The following is a 26338-nucleotide window of genomic DNA, read 5'->3' as shown; positions in this document are numbered from 1 at the left end:
ACTTTTTTCTCAAGAACAAGTAGCGCCGCGTATCGGCGATGGTATACTTTATTATACCACTACTCTGGCATAATTTCAAGAAAGTGTTGCTAAAGGTGGCAACAACACCATTATTGATTTTTATTCGGAAGAATTTAATTAAAATTTGTTTTATTCTTAGCATCAACAAACCGGGAGTGAAACACGCAGACAAAGGGGCAGTATGGAAAGTCTGCTGCTATATTTTTCTATGGTTCTAAACATTCACAGCGCTTTTAAACTTCGTTTTGAAAATTATTTTTAATATTATTTTTAATCAACATATATGTTGATTTGTTATATGATTTGTTTTACCACCATTTTTGCATCGCATTGCCAAAGAACTGACATCATTGCAATTGAAAATCAAATTTTATTCTTTAAAAAAACGAATCTCTTCATTTCTATTGAGGAGAAAATCGTGACGTCAGAAATGAACTCAAATCACTCAAAGTTCATTTTGTGAGTGACTTTAACAGCTTGGCCTAGTTTGACAGCTACATTGTCCCCAGTTTTCTGTGGGAGAGAAAAGGAGGCGAATACTTTATGAAAATCATACCTGTCAAAATTCCTAGCCTCAAAATTTTGTCGCGAGTTGCTTTTCTCCTCTATTGCAGGCCAAGTGCGAATGATTCTGATGATACCTCTTCAGTTGACGCTCAGGCGAGGAACATCCTGGAAGGAGCGTCACTGACTACGTCCGTAGTCCTGTTAGATCATTTCTTGATCAAGACAGTATAGCTCTGGTTCCTTGCAAGTGTCCTATTTTCTTACCTCCACGTTGGCTTGGTTTTCATGATGACCTAGCTGGTGGCCTGTGGAAACGGATCGTAAACCTTTGACCACCGCGGGTCAAAGTCGAGACGGCTAAAAGAAAGGGGCGCGACAATGTGGGAAAGGGATGTAATTTGTGATTGTAGACGGTATTGTTTTGATTCGCAGTATGTTGAGTCAACTGCTGTGGATGTACCAGAAACATCGCACAACGGGGTTTCTCTTCATTCTATTTCATCTACCACCTATCTTCTGTTTATTTTGTTTCACTGATTTTCTAACGCGGCTTCTGTTAACTTCTGTTTATTCCATTTGATTTCGATTTTACTCATTTGATTCTCTTATTTCTCAACGCTTTTCCACTCTATTTTACCAATTGATGCTGCTGTAACAAACTGTCTGTTTTTCCTTAATTTGGCAGCGATGTCAATTTTGTTTATCTTTATTTATCTATTTGAATAATTTTTCATCTGCCCTATAAATTGCACTTAACACCTTAACCACATTGTTACCTCTTGTTATTAACTATTGTTAATTTCATTATCTACTTAATAAATTACTATCTTTCTTTTACTATTGATTCTTTACATAGTATATTTCTTTCACTGTTCATTGTTTTCAATCTTCACCCTTTTCTTCAACCAAATGAGGTTCGAGCCCTTACTAAATTTTTGGAATGATCAAAGAATTAACACAAATATTACTATTGTACTTTTGAAAAACTTTTATAAAATGCTTAGGACCAAAAATTGTAACAAAACACCGCGACAAAAGAAATACCAACATATAAACACGACTCAACACTAGGAAAGATTTCAGGAGAAAACAATACACAGTAAATAACAATTAGTTTTGAATTCAAACTAAAAATAAAACAGTCTTTGCTTTAATGAAAGTTGTTAGGCACACTTTAAATGGTTAGGCGCTTATACTTACATCAAACCCTACGTAATGTACCACCCCGGCCGAGTTAAAATGCGTAACCGGAAAGAAGGTGTGCATGCCTGGCACGAACACTCAAAGCGTGTTCTAGCGTGCTGCTCGTACTGACTCAGAGCAAGGGTGAGATGTAGGTGTAAGGGCAGTGCGTGTTCGTCGGGAACCTAGTGCATAAGATCGGTCAAGGCCCGTTCTTACACTGAAAATTGCGAATTGCGAATTGCGAGTTGCTTTTCTCCTCTATTGTTCGATAATTTTCGAGCACGTGGTTTTAAGCTTTTGACAGAACCGGCTCCGTGGCTTAATGGTTACGGCTTCTGCCTCAGGGATCAAATCCCGGTCGGTACCTTTGAAATTTGGAATCAGGAATTGAACAAAAACGAAACTGAATCAGGTGGGATTCGAACTCGCACCTTTGGATTGATGGTCTGGGACTCTAACCAGTCGGCCATCTGAAGGTTATAAAACATGTTGTATTCTTCTCATATTAAATACGCTCTGATCCCTGATTTGCCAGAAGGGATTGGGAGTCTTAAGATAGATCAAGGATCCGTCTGGTGCTTGCTTCTATGTAAAGGCGGGGCCGGACAATGCCCAACGACCTCGGAATTGGGCCGCTAGGATCTCTGCCATTCTGAAATGGATCGTTGGAAGCAGCGCGAGGGCTATCACCACCTAATACCCAGGACTGAGATAAGTTGTATCAGCATTCGGCATATACAAAGTCTGATACAAATTATACTTTCCCATAATTTCGCTACCGGTTAGCGGATATTGGATTGGACCACACACACACACACACACACACACACACACACACACACACACACACACACACACACACACACACACACACACACACACACACACACACACACGTGGTTTTAAGCTTTTGACAGCTGTCAGTTGTTCCAATTCGCGAATTCAGATTTGCTAATTCAATAACAGTTCTATTCATATTGGCGAATCTGCATTTTTCTTAAAATTATTTTTGTTCTGTTCTTTTCGGTAGTGGTACCTGGTTAAAGATTTAAAAATCTTTGGAATTTTGATATTTATTATTGCAAAAGTTTTTTTGCAATTCCGTCGCGAAACAACTTACTTTTCCTGTCATTTTTGAACGACGAAATAGCCTACTTTTGTACCAAAAATAACAGAATCGAATAGCAACAATTTTCAAAATAAATGCTGAAAAGATCTACTTTTCAGCACTGAAATGGGTGCTGAAAAGTTTAACTTTTCAGCACTTGTTTCAAAAAGTAACACTTTTCATCATTTTTTTAATTTAAACGATTTATCGACAAAATACTTGAAAATTTGACTTGAAATTTCACTCAATGGGTTTTTCGGAATTGCAAAAAATGTTGTATGGAACTCGTTGCAAAACTTATTTTTCAGCACTCGTCGTATTTATCCAACTCGATGAACTTCGTTGGATAAATGTACGACTCGTGCTGAAAAATCCTCTTTTGCAACTTGTTGCATAAACTACTATTTTCGCTTAATTTTTGTTTTCTTCAAATCTTGCATTTTTGTAAACTTATGATTGCAAAACAATTGAACTAGTGTAAGTTTAGGAAAAACAATGTCGAATTAATTTTGGATAGCTTAATGCTTAAAATGTCTCCCACAGTTCGGAATTTGTTGCTTGGTCGCTACTCTTCGATCCCAAAATGCGGTGGACGGTGAAAAACCTGTTCATCTGCTCCGATCATTTCCTCCCTGAGCAATTTAAGGACGCGTCGTGCAAGTCGAAAGGGTAAGTTTACCGTAATAATGCATAACGTAGCGATCACATATCACTGAATACCTTTAAAATTAAAAATTAGAAAAAGCAATGTTTATAACATTATTTAAAAGTTTGCAACGATTTGTCGTAGCCACCGATTTGCCGTCATCTTGTACCAACAATCCAGCTTCGCCATGATAAAATCTGGTATAATTATGCAAGCTTGGGCTACAGTCAAACCTCGTTAATTTGGAAAGGTTGAACTTTTAAAAAGTTTTAAAAACTTTCAATGGTTTTTATAGCAATGTTCAGCTAAAAAGACAACGAACCAAAATTAATCAAAAGCAAAATAAAAGGAGCATTATTATGTAGTGTCCTTTTTTTAAAATAATGAACATTGTTTCGTTATAAAAAACTACATACATTCATTTGAAACTGCATGGATCGAATTGGTTGTGATTACGGATAAGACAATATTTATTTATTTGTGGCAAAGAGTATTGTAAACGGTTGAAGCAGCGGTACCGTCATCTGGGGCGAATCGGGACACATGGGGCGAATTGGGACAGCAGTTTAAGCAATGTTTTTTTTCAGATTCAGAGCAACAAAATGTGTTCATTCATTCCCAAATATGAAGCTTTTAAGTGCTCTAAAACGTGGTGTCCCTATTTAGACTGTAGTTCCGAAACGCCCGCTTACAAAAATATACAAAAAAAAAATCAGGGGCAAAACAAAATGATTGCCGAATATTTAATTTTCATTGAACAAACTGGTAATTTGTAAACTATCTGCATCGCGTTTTTCTTTTATTATTTTATTTCAAATATAGGCTTTTAATCTTTGAACAAATTTTAAACTTTTGGGTACACAGATCTAAAAATTATTTATGCATTGATGCTTGCAATTTTGTGACAGTAGCATAACTATAATGTTAAACGCATTTTGTGACCCGTTTTGTTTATTTTTGCCTTCCTCATCTTATTGAGGAAAGGCTATAAAATCACTCAAAAGTGAACTTATTAATTCAACCTCGTAGATCCACCTTCACGTATACCTAACGACTCAGAATCAAATTCTGAACAAATGTTGGTGCGTGTGTATGTCTGTAAGTCCGTGCACCAAAAAACTGCACTCAATTATCTCCGGTTCGATCCGTCTTGGGTTCCCATCAGGCCCTAGTAAATATTATGAAGTTTAGAAAAGTACTTCAAAAGTTCTGACAATGTTTAGAAAAGTTATGATTAGATGATGTTTTAATTGAATTTGTATTTGCGATGCTATTTAGTAGAAAATAAAACTGCATTAATGTAAGGAAGGCATCAGCCACCTCAAGGTGGATTGAGTAACGTTTTTTTAATTAGGCTTGAAATTTAGTTATTCTAATTTTGTTTTAGCCAACAAAACGAAGAAGAAGCAAAAGTCCAAGGAGTTGGCAAAGGCAAGAAAATTGAACATCTGAGAACCAAGCAAATAAATCTACCCACCACTAGCGTGCACAGGGTGGGGCAACATGGGGCAGTTGCCCCACCATCCTCAGAAATTTGTTCTAAAATTGCCAAGGGGTATGTATGTATGTATGTATGTATGTATGTATTAGTACCCCGTCTTGGCAGGACTTGGCCATGACCACAGTATGTTTCAACTGAGACGGTTCGGTTAGTAACCGACTTATATCTTAAGGACCTTAGAAGATTATCATTCTCTATCCAACCATTTGTTATGATATGATTAAATAGATAATGACATTCATGTGACTTGGGCCAGGCGATCCACGACTCCCTCATCCAGTCCATAAAATATATGAAGGCCCTGGGATATTTTTTGAGAGGGTTAGTTTTTTTGGGGGTTAGGCGTTTGAAATATAATTATATATGATAAAAATTAATAATCAATGTTATGAATTAAAAGATATATCAATGTATAGTTAGACCGTTGCAAATATTTTACAAAGTTTATGTCACCCCCTTCAAAATTGGTCTGAAAAATCAGGGGGCAAAAATATTTTTCATATAAACTTCAAAATTTCCATGAAAATAGAAGTCTATTCAACTGAAAACAATCTAAAATGCATTTTTCTGCATTGATAATCATATTTAGCATGTTTGGGCATGTTTGAAAATGTTTTGAATTTTTATGAAATTGCAATGTACAGCACCGCAATAATTTTATTTTTCGCAAATAATAAAATTTTCGTCAATACTTAGATATTTTGGAAACTAATGATGGCAAAACAACTGGACAGGTGTATAATGAATTTTGAAACACTTTTTCTATCAAAATGTTGAAACCATGGCTCGTAATTTCAATTTTTATACTTTTTTATTTTTGCCCCCTCGACTTTGGTCAGAGTCGAGGGACATAAACTTCAACAAATATTTGCAACGGCCTTATAACAATAAAACAATGAAATATCACAATAATATAAAAACTCAACAAGTTGTTTCGATGCTCTCATCCTTTTATTTTGGAAAATGCTAAGAATTAAAAAAAAAATAATGTTATACAAATTAATAATAATAATAATGTTCTAAAATTGCCAAGGGGGTGTCCATAAACGACGAAATTTTCAAAACGCTCATATTGTTGCCCCACCTTCCTTGAGGATCTGGGCACGCTAGTGCTACCCACCCAAACAACTGCTCGAATAAATATTGCCAATTTATTACTAATCTTCGAAATCTGTGTTTCGTTCTTAAACTGTTTTTAAAGTTGCTGTCCCTATTCAGACCGTAGTCCCAATTCACAACAGTTGGCGGTACTTATAGTTTTAAACTGGAAAATATGATTATAAAATTTAGTTTTTTTTCGAAATTGCCGAATTAGCGGAGCTCTACTGTAATCGTTTGTTTACAGTGAATTATACCACCAGTTATACCACTTCAAGGTACACTGTGAAGTCAGAACAGTGAGAAGTGAAAAAAATCGTGGAGGCCTTTTGAAACACGTCGCCATCTTGTTTTCTCTCCAAGTTACACTTCTATTCTATGCTTAAATGCAAAGATGATCATTTGGTATTATGTAATGAAGAAATTATAGAATTGTAGAAAAAACGAGATGTGGTGATCGAATAGAAGTACAATATTCTGATCGGGTAATCTCTGCAGCATCCTGGTCGGGTAGTCACGGGGATGTCAGTGACGGGTAGTTGGGAGAACGAGAGAGGACTGTCAATCGTGGCAGAAGAGTAGAGTGAGTAGGTAGCAACAGAGTGGAGAAACCGGAACGGACATCCCGGGAGATTCGGTGTGGCTTGGCCCAACAAGGGTGCCACACTCTTTATACCCCAAGGAACCTTCCTGTACTTATGGCACTTAACTGACTTAACGGCCTAACAACAACCAAGGTCGGGACCGACGGTTACTTTCTCATCCGATAGAAGGTTGGAGCAGATGGGAATCGACGCTGTACATCACTGAATCCCAAACTTTTTTGGCCAGGCCCCACCTTCCATACATCAATGGTGGGGCCCACGTCCACTCCAGGAACTTGTCCGGCCTTATTAGTGGGGCCCAGTACCCACTTCGGAAAACACTGCTGTACATCATTGGTTATCGCAAATATGACGAACGTGATTAATTTTCAGCATCACCAAGAACGGGTTGGACTGCGCTAGGTGGCTTGATGATGACACTTTCTATTCCTTAACCACATGCAGTTCTCACATTATTAAAACACTAATCATACGAATTGTCCTCGACAAGACGTACTTCCAGACACGAACGAAACTGATGTGTCGCTGGTTAAGATCTGCTAGTAACACCGTTGTTGCTGCTCCTTTTTTCATCGTTATTACACCGATCATTATAATTGTCCTTTATCACTAAATAATTCAAGCAAAACAATGTGATTGGGCTAATGTGAGTTTTACATCAGTGAAGTGAGCAGGATACACTGTTTGTTTAAAAACTTACATTGGATTTTCCCAATGGAATATCAAATTAATAACAGTACCTGTTATTATACAATTAAATGGAAAACATAACTTAAACTGTTATTATCATCTTATTTCACATTTCCAATGGAATATCAAACCAATAACAGTTCCTGTTATTATGAAATTAAATGGAAAAACATAACTTAAACAATTATTATTATCTTATTCCACATTTCCAATTGAATATTATCCCAATAACATTATTTGTTAAAATAACAGAAACTGTTATTATTTTTTCTTTCAAAATTTATTTTCAAGAATATTCAATAACAGTTTCTGTTATTTTAACAAAATCTGTTATTGAAATGACATGAATTTTGTTATTACCGTCTGCCCGGGGTACTTCGTTTTAAAGATATTTTAGTAAATTTAATTTGAAAAATATCAGTAATATTGGGATGGTTGAATCGTAAAATCCTGTAATAAAAAGTTTGCAAAATTTTACGAAATTGAGCTCACAATTTTTTTACTGTCTAAAATACTTTGTGTCAGGGAATAATATTTGTATCTTAAACAAATGCTTACTTTTTCAGTAACTTTCCTGTACACAACTACTCGCAAATAACACAATTTTACGTTAATTTTAGGCAGATTTTTGAGTACCGCGAAATTGCCGTAAAATTGCAATGTTTTGAAATTGGCATGCCGCGTAATTTAAATTTTTCGCCGTGAAAATCACTAGCCCTAGTTATGTTTTATGGATGGTCTTAAATATTATTTTTTTTGTGAAAATATCAAGTGAATTCAGGTGTTCCAGAATTGTGGGACACACAATTACAATTATGGAAGAGTCTCGCCGTTGCTCTTTGCGAGGCAAAACCTGCTTCGATCGTGTTTGGCCTGCGTCGTTGTTTCGCACGGGAGAAAAGAAGAAAAAGTGATTTTGAAAGAAGCTGACCAGTCTCGCCGTTGCTCGTTGCGAGGCAAGGCTTGCTCCGATCGTGTTTGGCCTGCGTCGTTGTTTCGCGCGGGAAAAGAGGAAGAAAAAGTGGCATTTGGGCATATACGTGCTGATCCCTGTTTTGCCTGATGGGATTGGAAGTTTAAAGATAGTGCGAGATCCGTCTGGTTCTTGTTCTATGTTTAGGCGGGGCCAGACAATGCCCAATGACCTCGGAATTGGGCCGCTAGGATCTCTGCCATTCTGAAATGGGTCATTGGAAGCAGCGCGAAGGCTGTCACCACCTAATACCCGGGACTGAGAATTTTCGTAATTAAAAGACGCAACTTTTGGTACCCAGATATGTATAGGTCATCGCTGAAATTTTAAAGTTATCGCAGTTTTAGTGAAAAAAGTTGATTTTTTGCCGATTTTGTCATTTTCCGGTTTTTGCGCGCGGCGCGTCGAAAAACACGGATTTTATTTTCAAAAAATCATATCTCGGAACCCTGTTAATGAACTCCTCCCATTTTGTAGTATGTTATGTAAAAATGTCCGGGGAATCCGATAAAAATATTTCCAGACATGGGCTCTTTGGTCCAGACACCGTCAAAACGGCATTTTAATGTTTCATACGCCTTTTTCATATGCTAGGCTAGATTTTTGAAACTTCTTATTATTTTTCTTTGAAAGGCCAACTATATACTCAAAAATCTGCCTAAAATTAACGTAAAATTGTGTTATTTGCGAGTAGTTGTGTACAGGAAAGTTACTGAAAAAGTAAGCATTTGTTTAAGATACAAATATTATTCCCTGACACAAAGTATTTTAGACAGTAAAAAAATTGTGAGCTCAATTTCGTAAAATTTTGCAAACTTTTTATTACAGGATTTTACGATTCAACCATCCCAATATTACTGATATTTTTCAAATTAAATTTACTAAAATATCTTTAAAACGAAGTACCCCGGGCAGACAGTAATAACAAAATTCATGTCATTTCAATAACAGATTTTGTTAAAATAACAGAAACTGTTATTGAATATTCTTGAAAATAAATTTTGAAAGAAAAAATAATAACAGTTTCTGCTATTTTAACAAATAATGTTATTGGGATGATATTCAATTGGAAATGTGGAATAAGATAATAATAATTGTTTAAGTTATGTTTTTCCATTTAATTTCATAATAACAGGAACTGTTATTGGTTTGATATTCCATTGGAAATGTGAAATAAGATGATAATAACAGTTTAAGTTATGTTTTCCATTTAATTGTATAATAACAGGTACTGTTATTAATTTGATATTCCATTGGGAAAATCCAATGTAAGTTTTTAAACAAACAGTGTATCCTGCTCACTTCACTGATATAAAAACTCACATTAGCCCAATCACATTGTTTTGCTTGAATTATTTAGTGATAAAGGACAAAAAAAAAAAAAAAAATTCAAGCAAAACAATGTGATTGGGCTAATGTGAGTTTTTACATCAGTGAAGTGAGCAGGATACACTGTTTGTTTAAAAACTTACATTGGATTTTCCCAATGGAATATCAAATTAATAACAGTACCTGTTATTATACAATTAAATGGAAAACATAACTTAAACTGTTATTATCATCTTATTTCACATTTCCAATGGAATATCAAACCAATAACAGTTCCTGTTATTATGAAATTAAATGGAAAAACATAACTTAAACAATTATTATTATCTTATTCCACATTTCCAATTGAATATCATCTCAATAACATTATTTGTTAAAATAACAGAAACTGTTATTATTTTTTCTTTCAAAATTTATTTTCAAGAATATTCAATAACAGTTTCTGTTATTTTAACAAAATCTGTTATTGAAATGACATGAATTTTGTTATTACCGTCTGCCCGGGGTACTTCGTTTTAAAGATATTTTAGTAAATTTAATTTGAAAAATATCAGTAATATTGGGATGGTTGAATCGTAAAATCCTGTAATAAAAAGTTTGCAAAATTTTACGAAATTGAGCTCACAATTTTTTTACTGTCTAAAATACTTTGTGTCAGGGAATAATATTTGTATCTTAAACAAATGCTTACTTTTTCAGTAACTTTCCTGTACACAACTACTCGCAAATAACACAATTTTACGTTAATTTTAGGCAGATTTTTGAGTATATAGTTGGCCTTTCAAAGAAAAATAATAAGAAGTTTCAAAAATCTAGCCTAGCATATGAAAAAGGCGTATGAAACATTAAAATGCCGTTTTGACGGTGTCTGGACCAAAGAGCCCATGTCTGGAAATATTTTTATCGGATTCCCCGGACATTTTTACATAACATACTACAAAATGGGAGGAGTTCATTAACAGGGTTCCGAGATATGATTTTTTGAAAATAAAATCCGTGTTTTTCGACGCGCCGCGCGCAAAAACCGGAAAATGACAAAATCGGCAAAAAATCAACTTTTTTTCACTAAAACTGCGATAACTTTAAAATTTCAGCGATGACCTATACATATCTGGGTACCAAAAGTTGCGTCTTTTAATTACGAAAATTCTCAGTCCCGGGTATTAGGTGGTGACAGCCTTCGCGCTGCTTCCAATGACCCATTTCAGAATGGCAGAGATCCTAGCGGCCCAATTCCGAGGTCATTGGGCATTGTCTGGCCCCGCCTAAACATAGAACAAGAACCAGACGGATCTCGCACTATCTTTAAACTTCCAATCCCATCAGGCAAAACAGGGATCAGCACGTATATGCCCAAATGCCACTTTTTTTCTTCCTCTTTTCCCGCGCGAAACAACGACGCAGGCCAAACACGATCGGAGCAAGCCTTGCCTCGCAACGAGCAACGGCGAGACTGGTCAGCTTCTTTCAAAATCACTTTTTTCTTCTTTTTCTCCCGTGCGAAACAACGACGCAGGCCAAACACGATCGAAGCAGGTTTTGCCTCGCAAAGAGCAACGGCGAGACTCTTCCATAATTGTAATTGTGTGTCCCACAATTCTGGAACACCTGAATTCACTTGATATTTTCACAAAAAAAATAATATTTAAGACCATCCATAAAACATAACTAGGGCTAGTGATTTTTCACGGCGAAAAAATTTAAATTACGCGGCATGCCAATTTCAAAACATTGCAATTTTACGGCAATTTCGCGGTACTCAAAAATCTGCCTAAAATTAACGTAAAATTGTGTTATTTGCGAGTAGTTGTGTACAGGAAAGTTACTGAAAAAGTAAGCATTTGTTTAAGATACAAATATTATTCCCTGACACAAAGTATTTTAGACAGTAAAAAAATTGTGAGCTCAATTTCGTAAAATTTTGCAAACTTTTTATTACAGGATTTTACGATTCAACCATCCCAATATTACTGATATTTTTCAAATTAAATTTACTAAAATATCTTTAAAACGAAGTACCCCGGGCAGACGGTAATAACAAAATTCATGTCATTTCAATAACAGATTTTGTTAAAATAACAGAAACTGTTATTGAATATTCTTGAAAATAAATTTTGAAAGAAAAAATAATAACAGTTTCTGTTATTTTAACAAATAATGTTATTGGGATAATATTCAATTGGAAATGTGGAATAAGATAATAATAATTGTTTAAGTTATGTTTTTCCATTTAATTTCATAATAACAGGAACTGTTATTGGTTTGATATTCCATTGGAAATGTGAAATAAGATGATAATAACAGTTTAAGTTATGTTTTCCATTTAATTGTATAATAACAGGTACTGTTATTAATTTGATATTCCATTGGGAAAATCCAATGTAAGTTTTAAACAAACAGTGTATCCTGCTCACTTCACTGATGTAAAACTCACATTAGCCCAATCACATTGTTTTGCTTGAATTATTTAGTGATAAAGGACAATTATAATGATCGGTGTAATAACGATGAAAAAAGGAGCAGCAACAACGGTGTTACTAGCAGATCTTAACCAGCGACACATCAGTTTCGTTCGTGTCTGGAAGTACGTCTTGTCGAGGACAATTCGTATGATTAGTGTTTTAATAATGTGAGAACTGCATGTGGTTAAGGAATAGAAAGTGTCATCATCAAGCCACCTAGCGCAGTCCAACCCGTTCTTGGTGATGCTGAAAATTAATCACGTTCGTCATATTTGCGATAACCAATGATGTACAGCAGTGTTTTCCGAAGTGGGTACTGGGCCTCACTAATAAGGCCGGACAAGTTCCTGGAGTGGACGTGGGCCCCACCATTGATGTATGGAAGGTGGGGCCTGGCCAAAAAAGTTTGGGATTCAGTGATGTACAGCGTCGATTCCCATCTGCTCCAACCTTCTATCGGATGAGAAAGTAACCGTCGGTCCCGACCTTGGTTGTTGTTAGGCCGTTAAGTCAGTTAAGTGCCATAAGTACAGGAAGGTTCCTTGGGGTATAAAGAGTGTGATATATATATATACAGCAATTCCATTTGAAAAGAGCCTAAACCGAAAAAAAAGTTCTCCGATCGGGCTCAAAATTTTTCTGGGGGTTCCTTGGCCAAAATAATTAGACCCGTATTTTTTTGTTTGGCCATTAGGGTGACCTACATCGTGCTAGGGTGGTTCGAAAAATGGCAATTTTCGTCATTTTTCGCAAAAACCACTTTTTTCGAAAAATCATATCTCCGCGCCATTTCATCCGATTTTAGCTGTCCTAGACGCAAAAGAAAGGTGATGAGTTTGGCTATTTGGGAAAAATAGTAAGAAGTTTCAAAAATCTAGCTTAACTATTGAAAAAGTCGTATGAAAACTTAAAATGGCGTTTTGCCCGTGTCTGGACCAAAGAGCCTATGTCTGAAAATATTTTTATCGGATTCCTCGGAAAATTTCACATAAAATATCAAAAAATTGGCGATGTCGAACCGTACGTTTCAGAGATATGATTTTTTGAAAATAAAAACTGAGTTTTTCGACGCGCCACGCGCAAAAACAGGAAAATGACGAAATCGGCAAAAAATCAACTTTTTTCACTAAAACTTCGATAACTTTAAAATTTCAGCGATGACCTATAGATGTTTGGGTATCAAAATTTTTGTAATTGAAAGACGCAACTTTTGGTACCATAACATCTGTAGGTCATCGCTGAAATTTTAAAGTTATCGAAGTTTTAGTGAAAAAAGTTGATTTTTTGCCGATTTCGTCATTTTCCTGTTTTTGCGCGTGGCGCGTCGAAAAACTCAGTTTTTATTTTCAAAAAATCATATCTCTGAAACGTACGGTTCGACATCGCCAATTTTGATATTTTATGTGAAATTTTCGAGGAATCCGATAAAAATATTTTCAGACATAGGCTCTTTGGTCCAGACACGGGCAAAACGCCATTTTAAGTTTTCATACGACTTTTCAATAGTTAAGCTAGATTTTGAAACTTACTATTTTTCCCAAATAGCCAAACTCATCACCTTTCTTTGCGTCTAGGACAGCTAAAATCGGATGAAATGGCGCGAGAGATGATTTTTCGAAAAAGTGGTTTTTGCGAAAATGACGAAAATTGTCACCTAGCACGATGTAGGTCACCCTAATGGCCAAACAAAAATACGGGTCTAATTATTTTGGCCAAGGAACCCCAGAAAATTTTGAGCCCGATCGAGAACTTTTTTTTTCGGTTTAGGCTCTTTTCAAATGGAATTGCTGTATATATATATATATATATATATATATATATATATATATATATATATATATACACACACACACACACACACACACACACACACACACTTGAGACTTGAGGGCCGACGAGCTAACAGCACAACTAGTGACAGCATGCGACACAACCATGCCGCGGAGACTGGAGCCAAGGAACTGTCGTCGTCCAGCCTACTGGTGGAATGAAGAACTCGGTACCCTTCGAGCAAGTTGCCTCAGCGCCAGAAGACGAGTCCAGAGAGCAAGATCCGAAGCAACTAGAGGAGTGCAGAGAGGAGTATCGGTCTGCAAAGGCCGCGCTCAAGAAAGCGATCAAATGCAGCAAGACAAACTGCTTCAAGGAGTTATGCCAAGACGCTGATGCGAACCCTTTGGGGAGCGCATATCGTGTCGCGATGGCGAAGATCAGAGGCCCATCGATGGTGGCTGAAACGTGTCCCGACAAGCTGAAGGTCATTGTGTAAGGGCTCTTCCCAAGACATGATCCAACGACCGGGCCTCCAACACCGTACAACGACGAAGGGGGTAGTAACGCCGAAGGTCATCTGATCACCAACGAAGAACTTGTGGCAGTAGCGAAAAGATTGAAGGTGAAGAAAGCACCCGGCCCGGATGGAATCCCGAATTTCGCCCTGAAATCGGCGGTTCAAGCATTCCCCGAATCGTGGAAGGTTCAAAAACTCGTGTTGCTGCCGAAGCCAGGCAAACCACCGGGGGACCCATCATCGTATAGGCCTATATGTTTGCTGGATACCCTCGGAAAGCTTCTGGAACGGATCATCCTTAACCGGCTGACCAAGTACACGGAGAGCGAGCATGGCTTAGCAGCGAGGCAGTTCGGCTTCTGTAAAGGGAGAACCACGGTGGACGCCATCCGGAAAGTGGTCGAGAAAGCCGACGAAGCGCGGAAGAAAACGCAGAGGGAACCGTTGCTGCGCAATAGTCACGATTGACGTCAAGAACGTGTTCAACAGTGCGAGCTGGGCGGTCATAGCAGCAGCGCTGCACAAAATGAAGGTGCCTGACTATTTGTGCATGATCTTGAAGAGCTACTTTGAGAACCGCGTGCTGGTCTACGACACTGCCGATTGACAAAAAACCGTTGTTGTTACCGCGGGAGTTCCACAGGGTTCTATTCTGGGTTCAGCACTGTGGAACGGAATGTATGACGGAGTGTTGACACTGGGGCTACCCAACGGCGTGGAGATCGTTGGCTTTGCAGACGACATAGTGCTGACGGTAATTGGCAAAAATGTCGAGGAGGTTGAAATTCTGGCTACGGAGGCCATTGCAATGATCGGGAACTGGACGCTCGAGGTGAAGCTGCGGATCGCTCACCACAAGACCGAGATGGTTCTGGTTAGTAACCACAAGAAGGTGCAGCAGGCCCATATACAAGTTGGGGAACACGTAGTGCACTCGAAGAGAGCGCTCAAGTACCTCGGGGTGATGGTGGATGACCGGCTGAACTTCAACAGTCACGTCGATTACGCCTGCGAGAAGGCGGCTAAGGCGATCATGGCACTGTCAAGGATGATGCCGAACAACGCTGGACCCAGGAGCAGTAGGCGCCGCCTCTTGGCAAGTGTCGCGACGTCCATACTTAGGTACGGCGGACCGGTATGGTGGACGGCGCTGGGGACGAAGCGAAATCGAGCGCTGCTCGACAGAACGCAGAGACTGATGGCCATGCGGGTTGCAAGCGCATACAGGACCATCTCGTCGGAAGCAGTTGGCGTCATAGCCGGAATGATCCCCATCGGCATCACACTGGAGGAGGACACCGTGCGCTACACCCGAAGAGGCACGAGAGGTATCCGGAAAGCTGCGAGAGCCGAATCGCTGGCAAGATGGCAACGTGAGTGGGACACCACGGAGAAAGGTAGATGGACGCATCGGCTTATCCCGTCTGTATCCACGTGGGTGAGCAGATGGCACGGAGAGGTCACCTTCCACCTCACACAGTTCCTGTCGGGCCATGGCTGCTACAGGAAGTACCTGCATAGGTTCGGACATTCAGAGTCTCCTCTCTGTCCGGATTGCGACGAGTGCGAGGAAACACCGGAGCACGTGGTGTTCACCTGCCCTCGCTTCGAGGCAGCGCGAAGCGAAATGCTGGCAATTATCGGAGCAGACACCAGCCCGGATAATGTGGTGCAAAGAATGTGCAGCGACATTGCCAAGTGGAATGCGGTCGTCGGAGCAGTGACGCAGATCACTTCGGCTCTCCAGCGGAAATGGAGAGACGATCAGAGGAGGAACGACTAGGAGCCTAGTCGAAAACCCACGAGTGTGGCTGTGAAGGAGAGCACGTTATGATGGTCGGCTCTACCAAATCGGTGCACGTCTCGATGGTCACAGGAGTCGAGAACCCACGAGTGTGGCTGTGAAGGAGAGCACGTTATGACGGTTGGCTCTACCAAATCGGTACACGTCTCGATGGTCCAAGGAGAGGGCTGCATATGACTAACCGATCAAAAGCAACGCGGTTCTTGGGCGCGGTTAAACCCTCGCATGGACTCATATGTATGTGGAACAGGAAATGGTTCTAGTACCCGGCATGGATCCTGTAAGTAGGTTAGTGCAGAAAATGCAACGCCTCCCCGAAGTTATACCGAAAGGTGGTCCCGGGGGGAAAAGGGCATGGCGTTCAAGGACTGGTTTAGTGGGTCGGGAAATTCGTTTTTCTCAACCCCACACTACCTGAAAAATTAATTCTCAGGTGTCTGGTAGCAGATTCCGACCTTGTAAAAAAAAAAAAACACACACGGAGAGCGAGCATGGCTTAGCAGCGAGGCAGTTCGGCTTCCGTAAAGGGAGAACCACGGTGGACGCCATCCGGAAAGTGGTCGAGAAAGCCGACGAAGCGCGGAAGAAAACGCAGAGGGAACCTTTGCTGCGCAATAGTCACGATTGACGTCAAGAACGTGTTCAACAGTGCGAGCTGGGCGGCTATAGCAGCAGCGCTGCACAAAATGAAGGTGCCTGACTATTTGTGCATGATCTTGAAGAGCTACTTTGAGAACCGCGTGCTGGTCTACGACACTGCCGATTGACAAAAAACCGTTGTTGTTACCGCGGGAGTTCCACAGGGTTCTATTCTGGGTTCAGCACTGTGGAACGAAATGTATGACGGAGTGTTGACACTGGGGCTACCCAACGGTGTGGAGATCGTTGGCTTTGCAGACGACATAGTGCTGACGGTAATTGGCAAAAATGTCGAGGAGGTTGAAATTCTGGCTACGGAGGCCATTGCAATGATCGGGAACTGGACGCTCGAGGTGAAGCTGCGGATCGCTCACCACAAGACCGAGATGGTTCTGGTTAGTAACCACAAGAAGGTGCAGCAGGCCCATATACAAGTTGGGGAACACGTAGTGCACTCGAAGAGAGCGCTCAAGTACCTCGGGGTGATGGTGGATGACCGGCTGAACTTCAACAGTCACGTCGATTACGCCTGCGAGAAGGCGGCTAAGGCGATCATGGCACTGTCGAGGATGATGCCGAACAACGCTGGACCCAGGAGCAGTAGGCGCCGCCTCTTGGCAAGTGTCGCGACGTCCATACTTAGGTACGGCGGACCGGTATGGTGGACGGCGCTGGGGACGAAGCGAAATCGAGCGCTGCTCGACAGAACGCAGAGACTGATGGCCATGCGGGTTGCAAGCGCATACAGGACCATCTCGTCGGAAGCAGTTGGCGTCATAGCCGGAATGATCCCCATCGGCATCACACTGGAGGAGGACACCGTGCGCTACACCCGAAGAGGCACGAGAGGTATCCGGAAAGCTGCGAGAGCCGAATCGCTGGCAAGATGGCAACGTGAGTGGGACACCACGGAGAAAGGTAGATGGACGCATCGGCTTATCCCGTCTGTATCCACGTGGGTGAGCAGATGGCACGGAGAGGTCACCTTCCACCTCACACAGTTCCTGTCGGGCCATGGCTGCTACAGGAAGTACCTGCATAGGTTCGGACATTCAGAGTCTCCTCTCTGTCCGGATTGCGACGAGTGCGAGGAAACACCGGAGCACGTGGTGTTCACCTGCCCTCGCTTCGAGGCAGCGCGAAGCGAAATGCTGGCAATTATCGGAGCAGACACCAGCCCGGATAATGTGGTGCAAAGAATGTGCAGCGACATTGCCAAGTGGAATGCGGTCGTCGGAGCAGTGACGCAGATCACTTCGGCTCTCCATCGGAAATGGAGAGACGATCAGAGTAGGAACGACTAGGAGCCTAGTCGAAAACCCACGAGTGTGGCTGTGAAGGAGAGCACGTTAAGATGGTCGGCTCTACCAAATCGGTACACGTCTCGATGGTCACAGGAGTCGAGAACCCACGTGTGTGGCTGTGAAGGAGAGCACGTTATGACGGTTGGCTCTACCAAATCGGTACACGTCTCGATGGTCTAAGGAGAGGGCTGCATATGACTAGCCGATCAAAAGCAACGCGATTCTTGGGCGCGGTTAAACCCTCGCATGGACTCATATGTATGTGGAACAGGAAATGGTTCTAGTACCCGGCATGGATCCTATAAGTAGACTAGTGCAGAAAATGCAACGCCTCCCCCCGAAGTTATACCGAAAGGTGGTCCCGGGGGGAAAAGGGCATGGCGTTCAAGGACTGGTTTAGTGGGTCGGGAAATTCGTTTTTCCCAACCCCACACTACCTGAGAAATTAATTCTCAGAGGGCTTTTGTTAATTTGATTTGGTTAACCGCGGTGGATTATCTTGAAATAATTCGAACTGTCAAAAATCCACCAAAACATCTACCACATTGATCACACAAAAAACTGTGGTACAAAAGTATCCACCGGTAGATCCTTTGGTGGATTTTTGACAGTTCGAATTATTTCAAGAAAATCCACCGCGGTTAACCGAATCAAATTAACAAAAACCCCTAAGGTGTCTGGTAGCAGATTCCGACCTCGTGAAAAAAACACACACACACACACACACACACACACACATATATACACACAAAATTATGGAACAGGCAATTTGGAGGCATTATCTTGAAATGCAGATACCACTTTCACTAATAAAATAGCTACAGAATGGCAAAATAAAGTTCATAATAATTATAGGGTAAAAAGAAATTATTTGCATTTGGCATCCTATTGACAAATTACCACAAAAGTGTTTCGAATTTGTGGGCGAGTCCCGCGCCACCTGGCATAAAAAATACTGAAACGATGTTTTTTTTTGCAAAATATGCTGCGAACTATGTTGTGAACGCCTGCGATGGTCCTATCACTGGCTTCCCTAATAATCGACCTATCTTTTTCTGTATCTAGGGAGAGTTGCGAGACATTGATTTTTTTTGGACTAAAATAGACCACAGGCCAGAACACGAACAAATTTATGACATTTTTTAACATGTAGAAAATATGGCCCGCTTCCCCCTATCAGCGCTCATGCGCATTTCTCTGATTACATCCTCGAAATTGCATTGATAACACATTTTTTATAGGGAGTGTTCCATTGCTTAGAATAAGAATCTTTTCAGTGAAAACAAGTAACATTTGCATATTAAGTTGAGGGAATTTTCGATAAAAAAGATCAGCAGAGCTGCGGACGAAAATAATAAAAAAAAAATGGTAACATACATGGCCCTCGTCTGTAACTAACTGTAAGTAACTATACCATGAATTGTCTTTTGATAAATGTTGGCAAAGTTAAACATGTTGAATAATGGTTGGAAATACTTTTGGCTCATAAATGTAAATTCATTGTTAGAATAAGTAGTTAGGTTTTGAAATATAAGCCATGAGATCTTTTTTTACTCCTTTGGTATTTTACTATTTTGAGTCAAATTTTTTTACAGGTTCTGTTACTATTCTTAATCTTAATTTTGATATAAAAGTGATACGTAATCACGGTTATTTTGTTCTATTTAATTTCTCATTATTATCACAGTACATCCAACACTCTTCTTAACGCTTTAAGTGAGTATACTTTTTCAGGAAAAATCTAAATTTGCTTGGCCGTTATTAGCCATGAAGAGGATGTTCAGCTCTATGTTATTGCTACTAGCAATCAGTAGCTCGACACAATCACAAAAACTGGAATATCCTTCATTTTTCAACATCGGTGGTGTCTTGAGCAACAATGACAGTGAAACTCATTTCTCAATGGTGATTGCGGTAAGTTATTCAAGAAAATATTATAAATTGGTGTATGGAAACGTTACGCTTACAAACAACTTTTTTATGTTTTGCTTACACCTTACACCTGGATCAGTGAAATTGGCTTTTAATTAGATACAAGAGGAAATAATTATACAGCAATTCCATTTTAAAAGAGCCTGAACCGAAAAAAAGTTCTCCGATCGAGTTCAAAAGTTTTCTGAGGATTCCTTGACCAAAATAATTAGATTTTTTGTTTGGCCATTAGGGTGACCTACAATCCATTTCAACCGATTTCAGTTGTCTTGGACGCAAATGAAAGGTGATAAGTTGGCCTTTCTACACTGAAAAAATCGGACATAGCAAATTCATATGCTTTTTCACGTGAGCTGGCTGAAAAATCATCACGATGATTTGCCATACTTTTCCCTTGACATAGATGTGTTTTTCATATGACATTCAAATGATTATCATCAGAAATCAGCTGATTGCAAGCCAGATGTTTTTCATTCTTTTATCGCGTGGTGTTCACTTTGGATTCAATAGAATTTCACTCGGATTTGCCCCATTTGACTTTTCCCTTGATTTCCAAATGGAAATCACGTGAGATTGAAATGTATTGGATTTAAAGGTGTTTGATGAAAAAATACTCATTCGTAAGATGGCGACGGACGAAGACAGTCCAAATTGCGTTTTTTTAACTTTTTGGTAAGTATTTAATAGAAATAGCGTGAATATTGAAATATGTACGTTTAGACTAACAATGTTAATGAATTTCTAGGATATCCAACACCGGTGAAGGGTTGGATCCTGAATTCGTTTTCCCGGATCGACGCTGTATTGGCCGATTGATCCGGCAACTTCGGCATCTGGCTGCAGTATGATTTGCGTTCCGGAACGAACAAAATGTGCAACTGTCGGCAGTTCCGTGACGCTGTCCTTGGCGACATTGCTTCCCATACCCGTGTCCGTGGCTACTCCATATCCAGGTCAAGGTCAAGGTTGAGTCGATGGAGGCCTCCAAGAACTGAGGTCAAGCAGGTAGACGACTTCAAGAACCGGTTCCTGTTACCGGAAGCTATTCTCGTTCCGTCGCCCAGACAGACATTCAACTATTTTTTTATTTTTTTTTCATAAAATTATTTTTATTAGGTCCTTTTCGGTACTGGGACCTGGTTAGGACCGAGTCGATAGGAGCGGCCGTGGCTGACTGGTTACGGTGTTCGCTTTGTAAGCGAATGGTCCTGGGTTCGATTCCCATCTGCTCCCAACGAGAAAGTATAGGAAATATAAATCTTGAAACTCTGAACATGAACGAAAAATCAAAGTCGCTTGAGTCGGGGTTCGATCCCCCGTCCTTTGGATTGGTAAGCAAAAATGCTAACCACTAGGCCATTACGGCTTGGTGAGCTATGACTGGAATTAGAAATACTGTTACTATCAACTATATACGCGCTGGGTTCTAGTCCATTTGACAAGGGTTCGGAAGTTCTAAATAACGTTTGAACCCGATTGGTGCAAACGTTCTTCAGGGCGGGGCTTGTCGGTAAAGCTGAAGTACCTCGCGCTCGGCTAGCCAGCGTAGAAATGGGTCACCGAAGCTCGGCAGAGCTAACACCTTCCAAATGCCTATGCGAGTTATTTGCATGTATAGAATGTAGATCTAAAAATACATGGAAACAACTCAATTTGTAAGAAGCGGCCGCGTGGTCCCGTTTGGTTGGTTGCACACACACACACCTGGTTAGGACCGAGTCGGCTTTTGTAATTACAAAAACTTAATAATTACAGAGGATCTTGTGTGTAAATGTTAGTGGGAGGGAGCCGATTACCCGCGGCCTACTCGGGGTTAGTAGGGAAGGGATTGATGTTAAAGACAAGGCATGGGATGGGAAGGGGGATTGTGTAGGGGTCTTGGTTGGCTCTGCTGGCCTTTGCGTTTTGTCCTCAGCCGCAACTCGGTGACATTCAACTATTGGATAGGAACAGCAAGAAGTGAAAAATGTAAAAAAGATTGTAGTCTGATTGTTTTTTGTGCGACATTTTGTATTTATATCAAAGGGGGCATATAATAAAAAGTTTCTAATCGTAATAAAAAATCTTTTGAAAATCGTATGCAATATTCAATACAAATGGATATCGCTGGAAAACCATTCAAATTACACTACACAATCATTTGGAATGCAAATGCACACCATTTCAATGTCATGTGAGCTTTCACTTAAGATTCACGTGTTTTGCATTTGGATTTGCAGGGTCGCTCGATGGATTCTTTCAAGTGATTTACACGTTACATTCACATGCAAAGTCGTATGGGGCAGATTCATGTGTAAAACATGTGATACAGCTATGTGTCTTTCTTTCAGTGTAGGAAAAATAGTCTAAACCGGAAAATCTAGCCCAACATTTGAAAAGGTCGAATGAAACTTAAAATGCCGTTTTGATGAAAATTTCAAAATTATCGCAGTTTTAGTGAAAAGGTAGCAACTCTCTACAAAATCGGCCGATTTCGACCATTTTTATTTTTTGTATTTTTTGATTTGGCTCAAACTTTGTGGGGCCTTCTCTATAACGAAAACAAGCTATTTTGTGTCATTGGTTCACCCATACAAGCAGCTGTCCATACAAAAATGGTACGTACATATTCAAACAGCTGTAACTTTTGAGTGAATTTTCTGATCAATTGTATTGTTGAGGACTATTGAGAGAAAAAGTAGGTACACGGAAAAAAATTGCTGATTTTTTAATCAACTTTTTTTCCACAAAAACTCAATTTCCCGCAACTTTTGAGTCATAGAGAAACATGGTAAAAAAATTTGCCGCCATGATTTTTTTTTTAAATAGTGATTGGAAAAAAATCGAAATTTTATGCAAAAACAAACTAAGATACTAAGATACAGCCGCTTTAAGGAAAAGAAACACGAACATTGAAGTTTTCTAAGTCTCACCAAAATAACCCACCATATTCTAATATCGATATCTCAGCAACTAATGGTCCGATTTTCAATGTTAAAACATGAAACTTTCGTGAAATTTTCAATCTGTTCAAAAAAACATTTTGTAAATTTTTAAATCAAGACTAACTTTTAAAAGGGCCAAACATTGAATATTATGCCCATTTAAAATGATAATCTTGATTAAATTTTTTCAAAATATTTTTTCGAAAAGGTCGGAAAATTTCACTAATGTTTCATGTTTTAACATCTGCATTAGTTGCTGAGATATCGATATTAGAATACTTGAACTTAAACTTCAACCTTCAATCTTGAGGTTCAATCTTCAATGTCTCTTAGACACAGCAAATTTTCTGAACTATTCAAAAAAAAATGGTCACTATCCATAGATCTAGGGATCAAACGTAATCAAGGCCGCGAGCGCGTGGCTGCCACACGTCCGTCACACAAGAGCACAGCAGGAGAACTCAGGGGGTATCTATTTTCTAAAATTTTAAATTTTTCTTGTCACCCTAACCCCCATACATTTCAAAGTTAGGATTTTTGGGAATTATTCGTTGGAAGTAACCATGTTGAAAAGTTCTTAGACTCCACATAAATAAGTCAAAAAACAATTTCCAAACTACGCCACTCTGGGCACTGGTTTGGTTATTTGCAATATGGCTCGGAGCGCAGGCAACCATATTTACACCTAGATTTTTGCATCTCAAGTGCAAAGTGTACATAAAGAGTCTATCCTGATTAGTTAGTTGATGTTTACATTGTGAACGAGCAGGATAGACCTTTGTTTACGACATTGCCCCAATTACATTGTTTTGCTAGATTGTTTTACTCTGTCATGTATACAATGTTCGAAACATTTAAAATAACTTTTATAACAGCACCTCAACTGTATACAATGTTCGTAAAATTTAAATAACTTTTATTACAGCATCTCAACTTTGATCAACAATATGTGCCTAGGGGTGTCACATATTATGACAAAACAATTAGGATCGATAAAAACCCAATAAAAACGGCTTTGGATGTGTGTAAGCACTTGATATCAAGACGAGTAAGTATTATTGAGTGCCCAATCACAATCGATGACTTTTCACCTCAATTTTAAATACTACCAACTTTCATTTATTTATGAAATATTGTAGCATTCGCTATTCAGTGATTTCAAATGTAGGAGGTCCTACTTGTACAAAGGGAAAAGGGATACCTTAAAACTAACTTATAAACTATATAAAGAGCGGATCAATGCAGCTGAAGACTGCAATGATTTTCGTCGAAATGCATCAAATATCTTATTGGACATAACCAGAGCTGTACCTTGGGTCCACGGCACCCTTGGCGAAGCATCAATTTGGCGCCCCTCCCAAATTTACAAGCATTTTGATAGATTGATATTAATTTTCAATGATTGCTTCAATACGAGTTTTGATTTTTAATTGCAATTGAAGTTTTTTTGGAGATTTTATGTTTTATTTTTTAATTAATATGAGATAGGTTGAATTGAAAATTTAGTATAGTAGTTAAGTTGGCTGAATATTTTCTCAGATTTCTTAAAAATCGATAATAATAGCAGGTTTTTGGTTTTAAATTTATTTTTCAGATAAATGCACAGAATTAAATGCTCAATCATGATAAATTTTGCTATAACTTGATAGCTAATTTTATATTTTTAAGCCTGCATAATTTGATCTCATCTAGTATTAATGTGATTATATAAACAAAGGATTCGTAAAATAATTAACTGATTTGGTTTTGGATTTCATTTCGATAAATGAAACGAAAAAAGAAAAAAAACCTTCTTGAAAATTGAAAAATATAATTCGATGCCCGTGTGCTCTCTTGTTCTATCTAGATAGGAATCCCAGCAAGCTTAGTTAAAAAGAGCACACCGGCATCGAAGTATAATTTTTCAACATGCAGTGGCAGAGCAAAATTTCGTCAAAATCAATTTAGGCCTTTACAAATATTTTTTTGAGTTTATGTCCCTCGACTCTGACCACACAATAAAAAAGTAAAAAAAAATGAATTACAGGCCACGGTTTTAACATTTGAATGAAAAAAGTGTTTTGAAATGCATTATACACCTGTCCAGTTGTTTTGCAATAATAAGTTTCCAAAATTTCTAAGTATTGACGAATTTTTTTTTGCTAGAAAAAAAAAATAAAAAAAATATATAAACATAAGAAATTTTTATTCATTTCAGTGATTTGCCCATACGATATTTAAGAATCTTTCCATTATTTTATTTTTTAAAATTATGTTTTGCATTGATTTTTATTTTCATCAGTATTTATCTGTTAATTTTCAATTTGCAAAATTTAATATTATATTCTAGAAAAATATTTTTTTGCTCAATACTATATCAATGTTTACAAACCTTGATAAAATATTATTTTATTTTTTAACTGATTTTTTAATTTTTTTCATTGCCAAAGCTTTTTAGACGATTTAAAAAGTAAACAACACCGGTGAAGCTAAACTGAAAAAGTGATGTGCTCTGAAAAACTTTTTTTTTCTTGAAAAAATAATGTTGGTCTTATTGGTGAAAATTTATAGCAGTTTTCCAATTTCAAAACTATAGTATATTGAAAAAGGGTATGCAAATTCTAATGCACGAAGTTGATTATAAAAGGGGAAATCGAGCTGAAAATATTTCAAAGGCCATTATTTTTAACTCGAGAGTGTACAAATTTCAAAAGAAAGGTATATGTTTTAATGTTAAAATAAATCCTATCTCAAAGAACCTCAAAATATGACCATATTTTTCACAATTTTGCTGATTGTGATTCACAGCCAAATTAACGTGAAAATAAAATATAGCTGGACATTTTTTTAGTCCGGAACGTATGACTTAAACTTCATTATACAACGGTCCAAACTTTAACGTGTATTTATTTTGAGAAGCTCTTCTAGAACTCCTTTAACTTTCTGCCACTTGAGCGCCCCTTCTTTGATGAAAATATAAATTTAGCATTTTACTTAAAAGTATGAATTTTTAAAACACTTCAGTAGAAATATTCATACAATTGACTTTGGCGCCCCTAAATATATTTTTTATATTTTAAACCAAATTATCTAGTTATTTGTAATTCTATTATATAATTCAAATATCTAATGAGGATGTTATAGCTGACATGAAAAATTTTGAACAATCATCGATTTCGGCGCCCCCCAAGGTCTGGCGCCCTTGGCTGTCGCCAATTGCGCCAACCCCTAGGTATGGCGCTGGACATAACATCCAAAGTTCACTGGTGCTGGACCAGGGAGGAAGTTTCAGAATCATTTTCAGAATTTTGTTCTGAATCCTCTGAAGTTTTTTCTTCCTG

At 38.7% G+C, this 26338-nt stretch overlaps 1 protein-coding gene across 6 annotated transcripts in view; it reads left to right on the top strand.

Moving 5' to 3' along the window:
- The window catches only part of LOC6052411 (glutamate [NMDA] receptor subunit 1), a 211166-nt gene that overhangs the window by 6851 nt on the left and 177977 nt on the right, over nucleotides 1–26338 (top strand). For 2 of the 6 annotated variants that reach the window (XM_038266327.1, XM_038266328.1), the window contains 2 exons: nucleotides 19897–20076; nucleotides 23944–24066. In XM_038266327.1, coding sequence (XP_038122255.1) covers nucleotides 19930–20076; nucleotides 23944–24066 — 270 coding nt within the window. In that variant the 5' untranslated portion in view covers nucleotides 19897–19929. Of the gene's footprint in view, nucleotides 1–19035; nucleotides 19563–19896; nucleotides 20077–23943; nucleotides 24067–26338 lie in introns of those variants that run through there. The other 4 variants (XM_038266332.1, XM_038266329.1, XM_038266330.1 and 1 more) reach the window with 4 other exon arrangements.

Source organism: Culex quinquefasciatus, chromosome 3, assembly GCF_015732765.1.
Source record: "Culex quinquefasciatus strain JHB chromosome 3, VPISU_Cqui_1.0_pri_paternal, whole genome shotgun sequence".
Lineage (NCBI taxonomy): Eukaryota > Metazoa > Arthropoda > Insecta > Diptera > Culicidae > Culex > Culex quinquefasciatus.
The sequence above is the reverse complement of the archived record's forward strand: the minus strand, read 5'-3'. Positions and strand labels throughout refer to the sequence as shown.